This window comes from Felis catus, chromosome A1 (genome assembly GCF_018350175.1).
Source record: "Felis catus isolate Fca126 chromosome A1, F.catus_Fca126_mat1.0, whole genome shotgun sequence".
In the NCBI taxonomy this organism is placed as follows: Eukaryota; Metazoa; Chordata; class Mammalia; order Carnivora; family Felidae; genus Felis; species Felis catus.
Window position 1 is genome coordinate 105,736,929 of NC_058368.1, and position 20,173 is coordinate 105,757,101.

The 20,173-nt window shown below is 37.1% G+C and overlaps 1 protein-coding gene across 1 annotated transcript in view; it reads right to left on the reverse strand.

Moving 5' to 3' along the window:
• FBN2 (fibrillin 2) overlaps positions 1–20,173 on the reverse strand; it is a 259,016-nt gene that overhangs the window by 95,986 nt on the left and 142,857 nt on the right. Inside the window, exons 12-18 of the mRNA XM_003980732.5 lie at positions 16,866–16,985; positions 15,837–15,962; positions 14,892–15,014; positions 12,739–12,861; positions 6,784–6,936; positions 3,723–3,776; positions 1,942–2,067 (exon numbers count right to left, since the gene is read on the reverse strand). Coding sequence (XP_003980781.2) covers positions 1,942–2,067; positions 3,723–3,776; positions 6,784–6,936; positions 12,739–12,861; positions 14,892–15,014; positions 15,837–15,962; positions 16,866–16,985 — 825 coding nt within the window. The remainder of the gene's footprint in view (positions 1–1,941; positions 2,068–3,722; positions 3,777–6,783; positions 6,937–12,738; positions 12,862–14,891; positions 15,015–15,836; positions 15,963–16,865; positions 16,986–20,173) is intronic.

Below are 20,173 nucleotides of genomic sequence, written 5' to 3' on the forward strand. Positions count from 1 at the left end.
ATCTATTTTGTATATTCTGTTAGAAGTCTACAACAGCCTAGAAAATATTATGTAATGCTCAGGTTTAAGAAGCTCACACTGAGTTTTACTTCATGTCTGTGCTCATTTTTGCAAATGTAGTTAATAACAGAAAGAAATAAAAAATGAAGGGTGGGGAGCATAGTTCCTTTAACCTACAGTTATATTTTTAGTCTCATGAATAACAATTGTACCTTACCAAACGATATACAAGGTATACTGTTGTAAAAATTTGGAAAACAGATATTGGAAAAATATTTGCTGTACTTCTATCAGCACCGATAAATATTATTTTTTGTGTCTTATCTGATCTTTTTTCGTTTGGATGTTATGTTTTTGCTCCCATTCTGACTTGGTAACGCTATATTTTAAGCAGTTCCACACACTTCCCCATGATTGTGTCAGCTTGCTGCATCACACATTATTTACCTACTATTCCATGCTTTGGGTTAAAATGTGTTCCTCAAAAAAACTTAGGTTGAAGCCAGTATGTGACCTTATTTGGGAAAAGGAAGGTTATAGAAGTAATTAAGCTAAAGTGAGATCATTAGGGTAGGATGTAATCCAATATGGCCACTGTCCATAAAAAAGGGGAAATGATGTGAAACAGAGCAGGAAGAGGAAGTGAAAAGACACGGAAAAGATGTACATGTGACCAGAGTGATGCAACTGCAGGCCAAGGAACATCAAGATTGCAGGCAAACACCTGAAGCTAGAAGAGCAAAGGAAAGATCCTGTCCTGGAGCCATTAGAGAGAGCATAGCCCTCTCTCTGAATACCTTGATTTTGGATTTCTGGCTTCCCAAATTGTGAGACAATGAATTTCTCTTGCTTGAAGCAACTCAAACTTTGCAGGTTTTTTTGTTTTTTGTTTTTTTTACAGCAACCCTAGCCAACTAAAACTACAATCTGGCCTCATTTTAATTTTAAAATGTAGTTTTAACTTTTATCAAAATTATGCATATTCTTACTTTAAAGAGTCAAGTAGTGCCACGAAACATGTTTAGGGTATAAATGCTCACTGAACCTCCCTGTTTCCAGTAGCGTGCCCCTGTGCTCAACTGTGTTCAGCAGTTATGCTGGAAGCAACTTTTCTTCTGGTGAATATCAGGTAGTAGGTTTACATGTTTTTATAAATGTTCAATAATCTTTGGCTGGTGCCCTTCCTCATGAGTGTCAAAATCCATTATAAGCATATGATATTTAATACAGACTTACACATCTATCTGTACATATGTCTTCAACTCAAGATCAAATGAATATATTCAATAATGAAATTCAGTGCCATAAGGGCTGAAAAATATTTTTTTCCTAATCATAATCATCAAAACTTGGTTTTAAGTCATCAGTGATTAGGTGTAACCATTATTATGTATAATGATGAAGTGACAGCATTCGCTTTATAAAAATGGACTCAGTGCTCTATGAGAAAATCTAAATTCTTCACAAATTCTCGAATAGATGAACTAGGTACCTGAGTTTTTATAAATCTTCTCTTATAAATTACATAAAGAAACACCTATGTTTGGATAGGTTGTAGCAACTAGTTGTTTCCTTGTAAGTCAAAGTTTTCTAAACCTGTAACAGTTCATTTTCTTAAGTTACTGCCTTGTTAACTCTGAAGTCCCTTTCTTAGTGGAAAAAAAACTGCACGATTTAGATATATGCAGAAATACAAGACAATAATGGAGTATATATCTATTCATTTGGGAACAGAATGATTTAAATACTAAGTTCTGCCACTAAAAAGTTTGTTATTTTGTAACAGAATTGGGTGGATTCCAATAGCTTTATTTCTCTCTATAAGAAGGAAAGAGAAACTGTAAGATCTGCAGTTTTATTCACTTATTTGTATTTCAATTTCTCTTATAATTCATGAAATGAAACTATACAAAAAGTTCTCGTATAAATACAGCAACTTACCAATACAGTTTCTTCCAGACGCATCTGGCTCGTAGCCACTGTTGCAATTACAACGGTAACTACCACGTAAATTTTCACAAATTCCATTGGCACATATATCGGGATCCAAAGCACATTCATTGATATCTGCATTAAATGTTGAAAGTTTAATGCTCACAGATATTGCATTGTTTGTTGACATATGTAGGCCTAATAAAGATCACTCAACATATAAAGTGTTTAACTCCGCAAACCCACAATTTGCCTCGCTTTCACAAGGGGAAAGAAAATGAAAATAAGGAATAAGAGACTGAAATTAAGGGATACAGGACAATTCCCTGGTAAGTTAAAAGAAAAATGAAGGGAACTGGCAGAAATTCAAAGGACTAAACCACGTAATGTGCCTGCATTTATGATAAAATTAATAAAGAAATTTACAGGCTGTTGGCTTAAAATCCAAAGGAAAACTTAACTCGATAGGTATTATAACCATCTAATTAAAGGACAGCCATTTATTAGGGTGACTTATATAATTTTATGGTCCCCAAAGGCATGGAATATTTCTATTTTATTATCATTTTTTTTACAATCAACTAAGTAATATGATACTTAATAAATGTTTCTCATTGTTGACAAGTTGAAATTAATGGAGAGGACAGTTCAAATATGGATGCTTGAGAACCCAATGTTTTATAAGAAGCCATCAACAGTGAGTACCCTGTTGGCCGTGGGCAAGACTTGAAGAATGACGTGCTCGTCTGAGCAACCCAGTACTTGGAACAAGTGGCTGGCTCTGTTGCAGAGACCATAGTGAGAGGGGATTAAAAAAATGGACATAGTATCAAATTTTGGTCATGATGCTCAAATTTTAATCTTAACAATTGTTTTCCAGAATGTGGAAGACCTTAACATAACCCAGAAATGTTAGCTTTTTCATTTTATTTTTGGGACAAACATCCTTATACAAGTTGGTTTCTTTACTGTGGTTTCTGGTGTTCATGGCAAAGATGCAGTATTACTGTCAACTGATCTAAAATGTGTCTAAAATCTTCTCAAACACAAAAGGAGAAGAAATACACACATACATACACACACACATACATACATATATACAGTGAAAATTAACAATACCCTACAGTTTTCTTAAAAAAAAAAAAACATAAGAAACTGTATGTGTATACTATACATGTATAAAAGAACTTTAAAGTTATAAACAAATTTATTTAATATTCAATGTTTCATGGTGGCATTTTGTTAATCATATTGCTGTTTAAAACAAGAAAATATGAATGAATTTCACTTATTTAAATTTAGAAAGTTTCAGTATTCTTAGGCACAAATAATCTTCATTTTTAGGGTAGTAAATCCCAAACTTGATCCCATACTTGATAAGAGATATCAAGTATCTCTTAAGGATTTTTTAAAATCATGTCAGCACCACTATTTAATATTTTCTCTTTAAACGGACTCACTTTTTCTAAACCTAAATACCAACTTTAGCCTCTTCTTAAGCAATGGTACCCACAAAATTACAGGTCTAGTTTGCTAGAGACATTTTCAACATGTATTTAAAAGTTAAATATTTATCTACTATGAATGTGACATCTACATACATTTAATATATCTAGCTTATAACCACTATTCTAGGAGATAATTTATCTTACTTTTTTACACTGAGTTTTTTACACTGATAATTTGTTTTATTATTTTACACTGATGTCTTATGAAATACTCTCACAACTCATAATCATAAAGCTACTAATTTCATAATTACTGTAAGACTGAATATAGAATAGAGTTACCTCTTCCATCCACAGTGATACCTACTCCACTACTACAAAGACCATGGAATTCAGCTGGAAGATAAAAAAATACAGAAATGAAAAACTCTAAACACTATCTCTCTGTATACAAGTCACTTACATCACTCCAAAACTACCATGAAGAAAAAATCACTGGTAATAATTTTTAAAATGAAAAAAATAGTTACTATTTTCCAGCACATAATTACTTTGACAATTCCAAAATCATGGATGAGCATAAAAAAATAAAACTCACTTGTGATTATCACCCTGAATATAGTTAATATAACGATAAATGTTACAAATATTTTCCACATTTGGAAACTTAAAAAAAAAATCCAAAATGGATTGTAGAGAATGCTTTTTAACTTTTTTTCTCTCAGTAACAAAATAATTATAGACAATACTTATATAACAGCACTACTTACATACCAGCATTTACCATGTGCCTGGTATTCCAGCATTTTCTAATAGTTTATTTAATTCTCCCAATATTACAAATGAAACAGACATTTTATTTAAGTGTGGTTAACACACGATGTTACATTAGTTTCAGCCGTAATACATTGTGACTGGACAATCTGATACGTTATGCCATGCTCCTTACAAGCGTACCTACCGTTTGTCACATCACCGTTACAGTACTGCTGACTGTATTCCCTTTGCTGTACCTTTTATCCCCGTGACTTACTCATTCCAAAGTTGGAAGCCTATACCATCCATTCCCCTTCACCCATGTGGCCTAACCCTTCACTCCCTCACAACCATTAGTGTCTGCTCTGTGTTTACAGGTCACTTTCTGCTTCTGTTTGTTTATTTGCTCTGAGTTTTAGATTCCACATTTAAGTGAAATCATATGGTATCTGTCTTTCTCTGACTTCTTTCACTTAGCATAACATCCCTAAGTCCATCTTAGTTGTTGCAAATGGCAAGTTCTCATTCTCTTTTACAGCTGAGTAATAATCACAAACTAGATACCATTGCTGTCCTCTGACACCTGAGAACACTCAGGCAGACATGTGAAGTGACTCCCCAGATCACAGAGGCTGTAAGGTGGGGAGCAGGCTTGGATTCTCAGCACTGTGTCACAGACATTCCATGTTCATATCCCACTTAATAGACTATTTACTGTTTTTACTCAGTTATGTGGATGCACCACATTTATTCAGTCTCATAATGATGAAATCAGGTTTGTCCAACTTTCAGCAATTATAAATAATAGGAAATTCAATTATATCAGTACGTTAATCTCTTGGAAGTCAAACTGCTCAGCATTTATGACTCTTTTTAAGGCTTCTGATACTCCTCCTCTCCCTACATATCCCAGGCTAGCCTTCCATCAGCAGAAGAGAGTACCCATATGGAAAAAAGCAATCATCAACACTTTACCAAGCTAATGAACAAAAACGACGTCTTATTTTAATTTTCATTTTAGCACATCCTTTCATGTGGCTATTTGCTTTTGCATTTTGTGAAATCTTGTTTGCATACACTGCACTTTTTTCTACGGAGGATTTCACCAATTCGTGTAAATTCCTTGTAAATTAAGCAATATATTTTTCCAATTTACATGTGTATTTTAGGCTTTGGTTTCTGTTCTTGCTAGTCCTTTACTATCACAAGATTACAAATAGTTTATATATTCTATAAGAAAGTTATTTTGTAAGGTTTAATGCAGGGAGCTAACTTCATACTTCTTCTATTATTTTTCAACAATATTCATTACTTAGTTCAATCTTTCCTCACCAATCTAACCGTTATCTTTACTGTATCCTACATTCCTATTTATAGTCACAACTGTTTCTAGATGCCAGATTTTATTAGCTCACTCACCTTTTCATCTAGCCTTGTTACCAATTTTTGTACATCTTTCATAGTATGCATAATTGACTTAAACACTTTTAGGGCAAGATGTCCTACCTTAACTCTTCTTTTTAAAAAAATGTCCTGCTCAGTTCATTCCAGAGGAAGGCTAATGCTTTGCTGAGATTTGAACAATCCCTTGAAGATTTTCAACACAATTACAAGCCATTTCCCTTGGCTGGAATGCATTTCTTCCATCTCCTACCTGCAATGTTCTTACTCCTTTTTTCAAGATGAAACTAAGCAGATACCCACCCCCAGCCCTGTGAAGTCCTTCCCAGCTTCTCCAGACCACTTACTTCTCCTTCCTGTGTGCTCTCCCAGTTCCCTGTTTATGTCCTGCTTTTTAAAAAATGTTTATTTATTTTGAAAGAGAGAGAGAGAAAGAGAGGGAGAGGGAGAGAGAGAGAGAGGCAATCCCAAGCCAGTTCCACCCTGTCAGCTCAGAGCCCGATGCGGGGCTCAATCTCATGAAACCAAGATCAAGCCCTGAGCCAAAATCAAGAGCTGGACACTTAACCGAGTGAGCCACACGGGTGTCCCTATGTCCCTCGCAAGGCATCAATCACACTAAACTGTAGTTTATACATTTGCCTGACTACACTCTCAACTATTCTCAACTTTAAAGAAAAAAAGAGGTTGTGTTTATTTTTAGTCCCTACTATACTTACATAAATTCAGTACAGATTATGTAAAAATATTAATAAACAAGAGTCAGAGAAAGAATTAGGCCATGTAATGTGACTCTATCTGTGAAAAAATTAGTAAATGATTATTACTCACTTAGATTACAGCCTAAGACCATGCTGTGGCTAGATTAAAAATAAAATCAGGCTCTCGTGAATTCACTATAACCTTGAAAGTGACAAGTGGATTTTATGCTGTTCATCTTCACAGTGATATTAAATAACAAAAACACTGAGGAGTAAGGTATCCATATAATAAATATGTTATAACATCCATAATTGGGTCAACAAGTACATTCCTCTACCCCCTGTGTGTACTCTCTGTGCGGGGATCATAGATAATAATACAGGACACATTTCCTCATTCTATGCCTCACATACCAACAAAGACTTGGAGGTCTTCAACTGAAAATAGCGACAGAACACTTGAGAGCTGATGTACTCTTTGGCCAAATATCTAACGCTACCTTTCTAGATTCTTTATCAGACGTGACACAGGCAAACAGGACTACCTGAGTTTTTCGCAGGGCAGGGTTGGCAGGGCTCTCCAAAACCGTAGTCTGGATTGGCACAGCAGCATTCTGACTTGGTCACCGCACCGGGGAAAGGACGGACACAAGCTCCCTTCTTGATCCCGCCGTAGCACGTACTGCGCATGTGAGTATCTGCAGGAGGAAGCAGAGTGACAACTGGAGATGGTGAAAGAAAGATTTCAAAACTGAGGGTTTCTATGAACCTAAGGGGCTACCGGATGGGAAGCCTTTAAAGGGCATTTGCCTCTTTTCTTTTTCTTTGTATCTTTAGCATTTAACGGTGCTCAGAAATGAATAAACGCATGCTTGAAATGTCAACAATTCTTTTTTTTTTTTTTCTACACAAAGTTTTACGCACCATGCAAGCATTCATTATCACACTTGAGCCCACAGGCCTTTCGTGGAAGCAGGAATAATGCCATCATTTATAAACATGACTTTGAGCTCTAATCACTGGCTATGCAATCCTCAAAATGGCACGTGCTATTTCTATTTTGGAAGTGCTTAGGAACAATGAAGTGCCTGGCTGTGAAATTTCTTACTTCAACTTTCTGAGTTAGGAGGCCTTTCTTGTCAACCCCCAGTTTACTACTGTGACTATGTTTTAATCTCAGACTCCTAAAAAACCCAGTTATTAAAAAAAAAATGGCCACTGCCATGTGTCCTCAGTATTGGGTTTGTTGCTTTGCAGACATGATCTCACTGAACATTCTGATCGACAACTCCACAGGACAGCGATCATTATCCACGTTTTATACTGAGGAAGGCAAGGTTCTGAAGGATTACTTGAGTAGCTCCAAGTCCTACACCACCCACTGCTCATGCTGGAATTCACACTCAGGCTGCGCGACTTCCAAAGTCCTTCCTCTTTCCTCTACATCATGCTGTGTCCCAAAGAAGCATACCCAGCTTACGCCCTCACTCTGACGCCTCATACAATATGCTACCGTTTTGTAAGACGCTCAATGGTGAACTATAAAAAAACTCAGCTCACCAGAGAGGCCAGAGAAGCTGTATATTGTGTAAACCAGACACTGGCATAGTTATTCCCAACTTGTTGGAAATAGTTTTATCTGCTTCTTATAGCACAAAGTAACCTGAGTCACCTGCTGCTTATGATCTGGTGATGTTTCTCATTAAAATGATAAGCTTTATGGCTGCACTAGACAATGAGATGGGTGAACACTCACATGGAAGAAGACATGAGATTCACCACAACAACCCTACAGACAAGACAAGCTGCCCCTTCTGCTTCTGATGAGATGGGGTCTGGCAAAGCCAGCTCAGAGTGACATAACAGAGCAAGGCTCCATTCCAAGACAAGTATGCACAAATACAACATAGTGCATAATTTCCAATAGGATTTTGTGAGTTGAACACGATTTTTGTGATAATGACATCTGTTATCTCAGAAGGCATCACAGAATGGTCAATTTCATTACTGTTTTCATGTTGAGAATATAATCCTTTCACAATTTCTAGAAGGAAGTCGATAAAAAGCCTATGGTACGTGCAGGAAGAGTCAGACACATTATGTAGTGGCCTGGGTTACAGATTAACGCAGTTGTATAGAATACCCAATACCAGAAGGTCCATGAAAAGGAAAGTAACATAATATATGTGTAGGTTTTAGGGACACGAACTGTCTTAGGGTCTGGTCCCTATGGGAAAGAGCTTACTTAAAATACTTAACACACCCATCGCCCATTAAATAAGGATAGAGTTTATATAATAAATGAGACTTGTTTGTTAAGCAGTAGGCACAGTGTGTAAGACACACAGGAAATACTCAAAGAATATGGTGACTTCCTTATTTCTCTCTTCTATTTTTAATCAGGACAGTCAACCTTTCCCTGTTAAAGGTTTCAGACCAGAACCATAGTACATATACTCTTCACATATCACTGAGACACTGCTTACAGGTGGACAGGGTAAGAGGCATCAGGACCAGCAGCACCATCAGATGTGCTCATATCAGATGTGCTCATAGACATGTTCTGGAGAGGGATTGGAACTGAATGCTCCTGACCTGTATCTTTTCCATGTTATCAATTTTCTCCATGACTTATCTTACTTAAAAAGTGGAATTTTTAAACAAGTTGCTCAGATTCTACACACCAGTGGTAAAGTACGGATGCAAAATGCTCATTCTATTTTATGCTTCTTTTTTTTACTGTCAGCTTTTCTTTATTGCTTAAAGCAGCAACTCTAAGACAATACCCTAGGTGTGATGCCATGATTCTAACAGAACAAGAATAACTAATAGCTAACTTGCTGGGGATGTGTTAGATTCCAGACACCATTCAAAGCTTTACACAAAAAATCTCATATTATTTTATTTAATTTTCAAAAAACTAATGAGAAAAAGAGGCAGAGAGAGATGATGCATCCTACCTATGGCCAAAGAGCTAGTAAGGAATACAACTAGGATAAAGAAAATTAACTGATGTTGAAATACTCTTAAGCTCATGTAGGAGGATGTTGAAAAGGAAATGGAAGCCAAAATCCCAATTTATATCATAATATAAATATCAAATAACAAGGTGAATTCTGAGACTACACCCTGAAGGAAGTGGACATGGAGAATAGTTGCCAGGTCACGAAAACCCTCCCAATTATTGAAGCCACAGTTTTAAAGAGCAGCAATTAAGAAGAGTATTTTTTGAGGATGAGTGTTTTGCAAGAGCTGGATTATGAGCTGGGGGACTACCATCCTCACCACTGGTCCAAAGAGAAGAACTTCACAGGGAGCAGGGGGAGAGTTTCATGCCTGCCTCTGCCTGGCATACCTAGAGGCAAAAGTGAGTGGCTGCTCTTTTATGGGAGGGACAATGGAGGGAGGTGAGTGAGATCCACCTCCATAATGAGGTTAACACGGCAAAAGGATGGCAGGTCATACGGACTAGACGTGGGCCACGTTAAGAGGTGTCCTAACACAACGACATGGAGAGGTGATGAGACACCCTCAGACAGAGCCTATCTGAAACAGACTGCTCAAAGACCAGAAGGCAAATGAGTAAAGCCCCCAGGAAGAAAATGCAGTGTCCGCCTCTCAGTAAGGGCAGCCAAATGCCTCTGAAGGAACTATGAAATCAAGGGGTGGCTTTAAACATCTGGGAAGCTGAGAAACTTTGAAGCAATCCTGAACCGGTCACCAGTGCTCCTGTTTCTTCCCTTCTCCTGCACTTTGACCCTTGTAGAGTCAGAAAGCTTCTTGATGATGAAGGTCTGAGCTTGCAAGGGAAACTGTAACTTCAAGTTCAGAATATTATCTCTGGGCATTCTAATTTCTATACTTAACATTGTTTTCATTACCTAAAGTAGTCACATGAAGTTTTGCTATTTATGAATAGTAAAGTTATAGGGTTGCCTGAGTTCTCTTCCTTACTTACTGGGTGAGTGGTTTCTACTGAATAAATTTAAAGATACTTTTTAAAGGGATCCAAGAGACCAAAATATAGTTGTCTTTTGTTTATGTCCTGTCTGTGAGCCATGCTTCTTCAACATACCAATTACAATAATAGTTTAATTTTTTGAAAATAAAAACCCACGTCTCAATGTCTAAGAAAACAAACTGAAGAAAAATATATAATTGATAATAAGTAATTAATAAGAATTAATAGTAGTGATTCATTCCTAACTTCAACAATCAATGCATCTTGGGGCGCCTGGGTGGCGCAGTCGGTTAAGCGTCCGACTTCAGCCAGGTCACAATCTCACGGTCCGGGAGTTCGAGCCCCGCGTCAGGCTCTGGGCTGATGGCTCAGAGCCTGGAGCCTGCTTCTGATTCTGTGTCTCCCTCTCTCTCTGCCCCTCCCCCGTTCATGCTCTGTCTCTCTCTGTCCCAAAAATAAATAAACGTTGAAAAAAAAATTAAAAAAAAAACAACAATCAATGCATCTCAAAAGCATCACTAAAGGCAGAAGAGACCAAGAAAGAAGGTCTAGCAGGTGACAGGGACGGCAATATATAATTTTATACCCAGAACAAATGGTGTTTTTATTTTAAAAAGTTTAAACGACCACAGTTGTGAAAACCTGGAGGCTGTGCAACAATGTCTGATGCCTTTTCTGTATGTGGCAAAGATACATGATGATTTGTATTTGGACACTGAATTCCTCATTGCTACTTATATGTTGGTTGCTTAAAGGAAAAATAGTATCTTCCTCCAAAACTGGTTTTGTACTCATCATACATTTCAACAGAATCATTCGGGTAAAGGAAAAGGGCAACTAAGTATATTAAAGCAACTGAAAATATTTTAGCTTCCTGAAGCAAGAAGGAGCTACATTCTTCTGGCTGCTGTATTTAAAATATCCCTGAGTGAAGTGCTGACAATCTTGTAAGCTGAAATAAATCCTAAATTGGAGACAGTAGATGAACTTAAGTGGACAGATTATTTCCATCTGCTGTTGCTTCTTTTCTCCCCTACTTTTCGGGATTCAAAGGTTTGATTCCCATAGGGAAGAATAAAGTATTATCACCTATGTCTAAGAAAGAATTTCATTTCTGTCATCTACACTCCTAAACCAATAAGGGTGTCTGCTTTCTACAGAGTCACCTGAGAAACAGCAGGTGCACAATGGCTAATGCCCCCTAGGGGTCTCAGGAAAGCCTGCTGGAGAGAAAACCACATTAAGTGTATTTTTACAATGACCTCACTCTGCTATTGTTATCTTTAGGACATATGGTTGAAATGCCATATGGTCTGAAATGCCAATGACATTTTTGATTTGCCTGCCTCTTTAAAACTGATGCCTGTAACTCTGATTTGCATGGAACCCATTTGGCAAAAGTACCCCTTTAAAAACCAAAGTAATTTGGCATGGTTTAGAATAAAATAGCTATTCTCTCTCATATTCTGCCCTTGTTTCTATAGTTAGCTGCATAGCGATGAGGAATAACTATGTAAAAATATTTCTACCTTTTGACAGAAGTCCCAAGTTCTAAGGGAGAAGTTATTTACATTTTAAATTGTGTTTGAGCTTATTTAAATATATTAAATAAACAGGGCTTATTTAAATATAACCATAATCCCCCTTTCATCTTAGTTGTTATGAATTACAACATCTAAATCCACTGTACTTAAAGAGTCAGCTAACATTATCAAGGATTCTGATTTAAGGATGATTTCTTTTTATTTTTTAAGGATGATCTCCTTTTTTCTTCTCCTGCATTAAAATATATATATATATTTATTTATTTTGAGAGAGACAGACAGACAGTCACGTAGGGCTAGAGAAGGAGAGACAGAATCCCAAGCAGGCCCCACACTGTCAGCACAGAGCCCAATGGGGGGCTCAATTTCATGAACCATAAGATCATGACTTGAGCCGAAATCAAGAGACAGACAGTGTTTTGTTTTGTTTTGTTTTGTCTTGTTTTGTTTTGTTTTTTACTTGCATCTCATCAGAGCCTTCTTCAAGGAGCTAGGTGGACTCCCTGTACATTTTTTAAGCCACTTTACTGAGGTATAATTCACGTACCTAAGAATTAACCCGTTTAAAGAGTACAATAGTTTTTTTTTTGTTTTGCATAGTCACAGATTATATAGATACAGATATGTATACAGATATAAAGATATATATATAACCATCACTACAACTGATTTTAGAACATTTCACCACCTTAAAAATGCCTTTAGTTACCACCCCCTTATCCTGGCATCCCCACCCTCTCTGTTCTAAGTAACATGAATCTGCTTTGTCTCTATAGATTTGCTTGCTTCAGACATTTCAAATGAATGGAATCATACACTATCTGGGCTTTTGTGAGCGGTTCCTTTCACTCAGCATCATGTTTTCAAGGAGCATCCACACTTTCGCATTTAGCAGTACTTCCTACCTTTTTATGGCTGAATACTTTTCCACTGTATGGATATATTTTTGTCCGATTTTCAAAGACCATTTGGACACTGGAGAACAATTCACTTACCAACACACACGCGTCCATCCACGCCCACAGCCAGACCTGGGGGACAGTCACAGCGGAAGGACCCTTCATTGTTGATGCAGTGCCCATTCATGCAGATTCCTGGGGTCTGGCATTCGTCAACATCTGTCCAGGGGGAAACACAACTCACGTCATTACTGGGTAAACTTAACCTTATTCCAGAGTATGCCTGTTGTCATCCCTCTAGACTCACAACCTTCTGTTTTCCATTTTATAATTTATGGAAGGACACATAGATGTGATAACAAATCTCAGGTCTAAATGCAACTCTTTCAAATGCATTTTCAGAAATACTGACTCAGAGTTGCCTCACTTTATCCATTAGGAAAAAAAGAGCCTTACACACTCATTTTTCTTTATTTATATGCCAATTCTGTTAACTATTAAATGATATTTAATTCAAGTTAAGTAAAACAAATTCTTAAAATTAAAGTAAATGTTTGTAATTATCTTATTTTTTAAAAAGTTTATTTATTTTGAGGGGGGTGGGGAGAGAAGCAGATACAGGGAGAGTGAGAATCCCAAGCAAGCTCTGTGCTCAGAGTGCAGGGCTCAATCTCATGAACCATGAGATCATGACCTGAGCCGACATCAAGAATCAGATGCTTAACTGACTGGGCCACCCAGGCACTTTTATTTACACACATATAAAATTCAAACTAAAGAGAGATGCCTTTTTAATATTAACTTGATCAAGTCATAATAACAAAATATGGAGCATCTCTTAATTTTCAATCTGCTCAAGTTTATCACATGTAACCCAACAATCAATGGCTTCCCTGAAAGATGAAACAGCCTTCAAAACACAGGGTCGCCAAATCATGAACATTTCAATTTGCAGATGGCACTATCTCTAATAAGAAAATAAATTTAGGGGCGCCTGGGTGGCGCAGTCAGTTAAGCATCCGACTTCAGCCAGGTCACGATCTCGCGGTCCATGAGTTCGAGCCCCGCGTCAGGCTCTGGGCTGATGGCTCAGAGCCTGGAGCCTGTTTCCAATTCTGTGTCTCCCTCTCTCTCTGCCCCTCCCCCATTCATGCTCTGTCTCTCTCTGTCCCAAAAATAAAAAAATGTTGAAAAAAAATAAAAAAAAAAAAAGAAAATAAATTTAAAAAATTGCAAGACAGCAAAAACTGCTGAGATTTAGGCCATATTTATATGTGCATGTAAGTTTCTGAGGAAATACTAAAAGTTACATGCTGTAATGTAATGTTACACCCTGCAATAATACTAAACTCAAATCCTGTGTTAAATCCAATTCAACCAACCTTGAGCTGACATCTCGGTCTTGATTTGAAACAGCAGAGCTACAATCTTTCTACTGAATAATGTACTCCCCTTTCTTGAATAGTCCAGAAGCTATTTTTTATTCAAAAATACAAGAATCAGTCTTGAATTTTCTCCCTCAACACTCCCTGGAATTTTGCTGAAATTATTTGGTATTCAGGTAAGCATGTAATGGAAGGCAGAAAGGATTCAAAAGTTGATTTCATCTAAAAGGAGAAAACTGAAAAAAAAAACTGCAAAATTTATTCCATCTTACTAAATTCATATGGTGAATAGAAACCTAATATAGTCTTATTTATTTCCATGAAGCACTTCTTTGCTTACTAAAGTTATCACTGGAGCTTAGCTTTCAAAATGGCTTTATAAACAAAATTGATAGGAACAGTCAAATTATTTCTTCACTACGTCGATGTAAGATTTTTAGATAATGATATAGTCACGATCTGTAGATTAGTTTGTGGAAAATAAGTAATACAAAATGAGTAATGAATGACTGGTTTTAGTACACAAAAATGAAAACCTCTCAAGATTTCTTTCTTCCTCTTTTTTGTTTAGGCATGGGATACAGAGAAATTATTTCTACATTGTCTCTTCCAGACTTGCTAGAACCGGTCTGTCATTCCCTTAATTTTTCCCATACCATTATTATTTTTGTAAAGATATCACTGTTCCTAGACCACAAGGTGTGTTTTTCTAGGAAGCTTTAGACACCTGCCTCGCTGAATTAGCAGCAGACGTGAATAATATGAAATCCGCATGAAGAAACTGAAGTAATTCTTGCATGATTCATTCACACAAAAAAGATGGTTTCAATCATGGTAACTTTCCTATCTCAGAGCCATACATACCAGTACAATAACGCCCATTTGGAGCCAAGACAAATCCTGGTTTGCAGATGCACTTGAAGCTACCATCTTCATTAATGCACATGCCATTCAAACACATGTTGGTAGTCGTACATTCATCATGATCTGCAGGAGAAGAGCAGAGTTACTTACGCCACTGGCCTTGGGGGAGCTGGCTCCCACTCCTTCCATTAATAATTACCAATCACATTCTACTACATAAATAAGCTATGTGCTCACTGATTTTTTTTTTTTTCCTAATCTGAATGCCTACCAAGTGAGAGCCAATAGTGTGGAGAACATGAAGGGTCTTTAGCGTAAGGGACAAGAAGAAAAGAATTAAGGAAATGTTGTGCTTAGTTGTTATTCAAACCACCCGAGGGTTTTTAATTTGATTAGCAAAAATGTTAATATGACTTCAGGGGTACAAGTGAAATGAACTGGACTTTCATCATTGGGTGAACTATCACCAGTTGCTGTGTGAACAGATTATTTGTGTGAGGTACTGATACCTACTGCATTGCCAGACATTGCCAGGACGTCAAATTTAGAGATCGGATTATCACATATGCCAAAAGGTTTTACATTCCCCCAGACTGGAGCTCAGGGGAGACCTTTCTAACCTCTGAGTATTGTAATGGCAAAATGTGAAATACTGTAGGTACTAATAATTACCTACGGCAGAAGAAAAACTGTTACTTTTAATCAAACATATACCGCACAGAAAATTCCCAGAAGCAGTACATTATTCATTGTTATAACATTTCCAAACAATCTTTCCTTTGACTTTAAGGGTCTCATTCTAAATGCATTTATATTTTACCTAAGTCATCTGAAGAATTCTCACATGTGTGTTGTGTGAGCTTATATGGAAACAGCATATATGGTTCTAAATAAAAATGTATATCCCTTAAGAATCTTTTGCAAAGAAGCAGGCAGTTTCCATACCAACACAGTTTTTTCCATCTGTAGTTAATTCAAAGCCGGCATTGCAAATGCACTGGAAACTTCCATCTGTGTTCACACATCGACCGTTTTTACAAAGGACCCCATTCTGGATGCATTCATCGATATCTGGGATAATGAAGAATGGCCAAACATTACTCTTTTACAGTAACCACAGATAAAAACAGTAAGGTAATAAATGTGATGTTCAGTATCCAGTCTGTGTGTCTTACACATTATACATAAGATCGTGTTGCTTCTTCAGCAAAATTTCCATCTCTCACCAGCTTTTTTTTTTTAAAGTCCTGACTTAACTGTAGGTGAAGAGGGAAAGAAAGAGAAAAATGGGTTGGTGTGTGGAGGGAAGCTAGGTGCGGGTGGGCAGTGCAATGGAATGGCTGGTATAGCTCTTTTGGACACAATGGTCAAAGACCCCCAAATTCAGAGCAGACCGTTGACTAAGAAGACAGGACCGTCAAACTATCTGGGTTAAGAGCAAAATGATGCAACCTGCCGGTTAAGCTTATCTGAGCAACTACTCGTGGATGAAGAGGAAATGAAAAAGAAGACAAGCAGAGTCATATGCTAAAAGAATTCTGAGATGAATCACTTTGGAAGAGGGTACTGAGTGTAGCAACAAAACTGTGATTCAAGACAAGGCCTGACTTCGTATCGGATTATGTGTGAGCATCAAAGGAGACAGTAGTTGAGAACAACTATAAATCTTGAGCTCCATTATTCAGACAGCAGTAAGGCTGCTGATGTTATTTTGAGAAAGGAAATTGTGATCTAGGGAAGGGAGAGAAACTGAATTTTGCAAAGCCAGATAGCATGTTGCGGGGGTTATATATGCAAATAGTGTTTATGTTTAAAGGAAGCACTTCTGAGGGGAGCATAAAATAAACCTGTAGTAATGTAACAGCACCTACTTCATTCCATGTCTTATTTTAATATAAATTTACTTTTAACCTCAACAGCCTGGGTCACTATATTTCATGGAACATTTTCACATGTGAAAGCAAACTGCCTTACCAATGCATGCTTGCTTAGTAGGAGTCCTCTGGAATCCAGCATGACATTTACAATAATAGGATCCAGGTGTGTTAACACAATCTCCATTAGTGCAGGGATTTGATGTGCATTCATCAACATCTGTGAGCGGCAAAAGAAACCATTACAGACTTCACTCCATTTCTAGAAATGTTTGTTTAAAGTACATTGAGGCCCCCCAAATTTGAGAGAAGGCCAGTCAGTGGTAATAGTCTAAATAGCGGAGTATTTATAAATGAATGAAAATTCCTTTCTTCAAATACAGAGAGGCCAGTCTAGAGATTTACAAAAATATTGCCTATTGGAAACTACAAGGGAATTTGCTTTAATCAAGAAATAATGATTTTTCAATTTGAAAAATGCACAATGATTAAAAGCTCTGAGAAGCTTTTTTTTTTTTAAAGCTGACTGCAAAGTAATAGCCGTGAGTTCCAAAAGGCTATCACACTTACGGTAATCCAGGCAAGTTAATAGCCTCTACACAACCTCATAGAGTATTAGAAACCCAATGAAAGATGTTGTAAGATATATATGTATATCTTCATACTGTCAATTTTACTAGTTTTAAAAAAAGAGAATGACAGATTGTGGAATTTCTGTGTTATTATTTGTCGCCCTCAATTAGATATGTAACTACGTAGGCACCAAGGCTTGGTTATTTCAAGTAACATAGGGTGGGACAGAAAATGGAAATTAATTAAAACAACGTCTATCATATTCAGCAACCTCAGATTTCTTTAGTACCTTAAGTGGGCACAGGAATTTTTTGCATAAACTAAGTTCAATGCAAATATGAGTTCTGATCCTGAATGTGACAAACATTACTCCTTTTCATTTAGTTTTCCTAAGGCTTGATTAAATGGAAACCCCATCACAGAACTCAGAGGCTGCAAGACAAAATGGCAGACGGAACAGTCTGGACTACCCAAAGCCCAGAAAAATCACATGTGCCAGAGTCAGAAAACGTTAAATTCATTTTCTTTCAGCAACGCCCACAAAATATAATTTTGGATGCTAGCAAATTAAAACCTTGATGGCTGGTATGGGCATAATGACCTGCCATTTCATGTACATGTAGAGGCCATTAACATATACAATTTCAGCTATATTGGAGAGCACAACAATCCAATGAATTCACAGGTTTACTATTTTCATAAACAGATTACTCCTTTCACAGATGGTCTTTAAAAAGAAACTGTAATCTATCAAACTCACCAATCTCATTTATATAAACACTCAGAGTAAATGCAATTAAGCCCTCTCTGGTACAGAAGGAGAACAAAAAAAAAAAAAAAAAATCTCATAGCAAATTAAATAAAAACAACAGAGAGTAACAGGATTAAATGCTTTTTCAATTCATCCAAGGATGCCTTCAGCCCATTAAGATTCACTTACATTTCAACTTTGGGTTGATAACATCAATTCTACTGGGCCAAAGGAATGAGGCAAAATGAGAAAAGACAGAGTTTAGAGCATTAGCAAGCATATAAAGTATACTTAATGGACTTTCCAGTATGAACTATCACCCTGAGTTTGCAGTGTGGAAGATAGCTTAAATTCTCTAGCATACGTAATACTCAAATGCAACGTTTAAAAATGTGTTGTAGATGCTCCTTTTCAGAAGAGTCTCTGTAAAGCTCTGTTCTAGTGAGGAACATAAGACCATGCACCCAAGCCCCGGGAAGCCAGGCCACTTCTCAAGACCTTTTGCTTTCTTGAAAACCTGTTCCCAAGCCCCCGCCCCCGCCAATGGCTACGACAGCTCTGGGCATTTATTTTGCCATTACAGCCCTGAGCCTCTGAGAGACCACACCAAGGGATCAGTACACAGAAAGATACAATAGTTCACTTACTTATTTCTTCTTTACAAGTGAAAACATCTACCAAAAACTATTAGTGCGTTTAAAATCCATGCCTTTAAAACCCCACTTGTTTTTTGGGATTGCTGTAAGATTTTAAGTTTTAGTCTAATCAGAAATGACCACTGCCATGTTGTGAAACGTACATTTTCATGGCTCTTGATTCTGAGGTCTCACGGCCTAGTCCTTCCAAGTGATCACCTCTGTTTCTCCTGGTGTAGGGGAATAGGGGCACTGTGCACTTTGGTTTCTTCCTGTGTTTTCATTGGGGACTGAGTACTTTCCAGCAAAATTCACAGGATTTTAAACTCCTGAAATTAATGAAGTCACTGAGACAGCTGCTGATTATCAAAATGGTTACATTCTCGGATACTATCAGGGTGAGAAATATTTAGCCTTGAAAAGTATTTTATATTCCAAATTAGTAATCACTTAATTGGCAAGGGCTCTAAGATTACCTGTGGCCCAACAGAAACAGAAAGTATTTCTTATTATTCCAAAATAAAATTATTTGAATGGAATTAACACCTACTGCTAACAGCAGTTTTTCTTATATGGACATAAACGAGTGCCAGAATCACATTTGAGAGAAGAACTCTCAGGAAAAGGAGAGAAAAATGTGGTGAGTAAATAAAACTTTACAGGTCTCAGGAGTAATTCTTAGAACAGCAAAATGGACCCAATTCTATTTTCCTTTTCTGTGATCCTTTAAAAGAGTTACCACCTTTCATGTTAGGACAGTTCATCAGTATCTACCACAAATTCCCAAATAATAATGGCTGTTTGTTATTCCTCAAAACACAGCATAATTAAAGTAGTTACCAACCCTATCTTGGGCTCCTATAATTTAAAACACTAGTTAACTCATATCCTCTGAACTTTTTCTGATATCCTGACCTATTTATAAACTCAAACTGATGAGAAGCTGACCCTACAAAAAATACTGAAATAAAAATATTAAAAATTCACTTTCTGAAAATATTCCCTGATCCTTATCTTTGTCTCTATGAATTACTATGGTTAGAAAGATAATCTTGCTTAGGTTTTAACTTTGCAGGACCAGAGGATGAGACCAATCTAGAATGGAACTGTTTGTAACAACGTTTGGGTAAAATACAAAAGTGAGAGGTATATTAACACCTTAACTGTACAGACGTGCAATCCCAATGCTACCATAGACAGAGTTTTTAAAAGGGGTGGTAGCAGCCCTTCTCACGTGGGTTCCAGAAAAGGAAAGACCTATTTAGGACACCCATTGTATGTGATTAGCTCCTATCCTTTGCATCTGGAGTTATACTACCTGTGCATCACCCTTGGGGGGATTCATGAAAATAGTTACTGAAATCACTTTCTGTAGGACTTAATTCTCTACACAAACCCTGGTTAAGGAGATGCTGGATTGCACACATGACTACAGAAAAAAACTTTTGA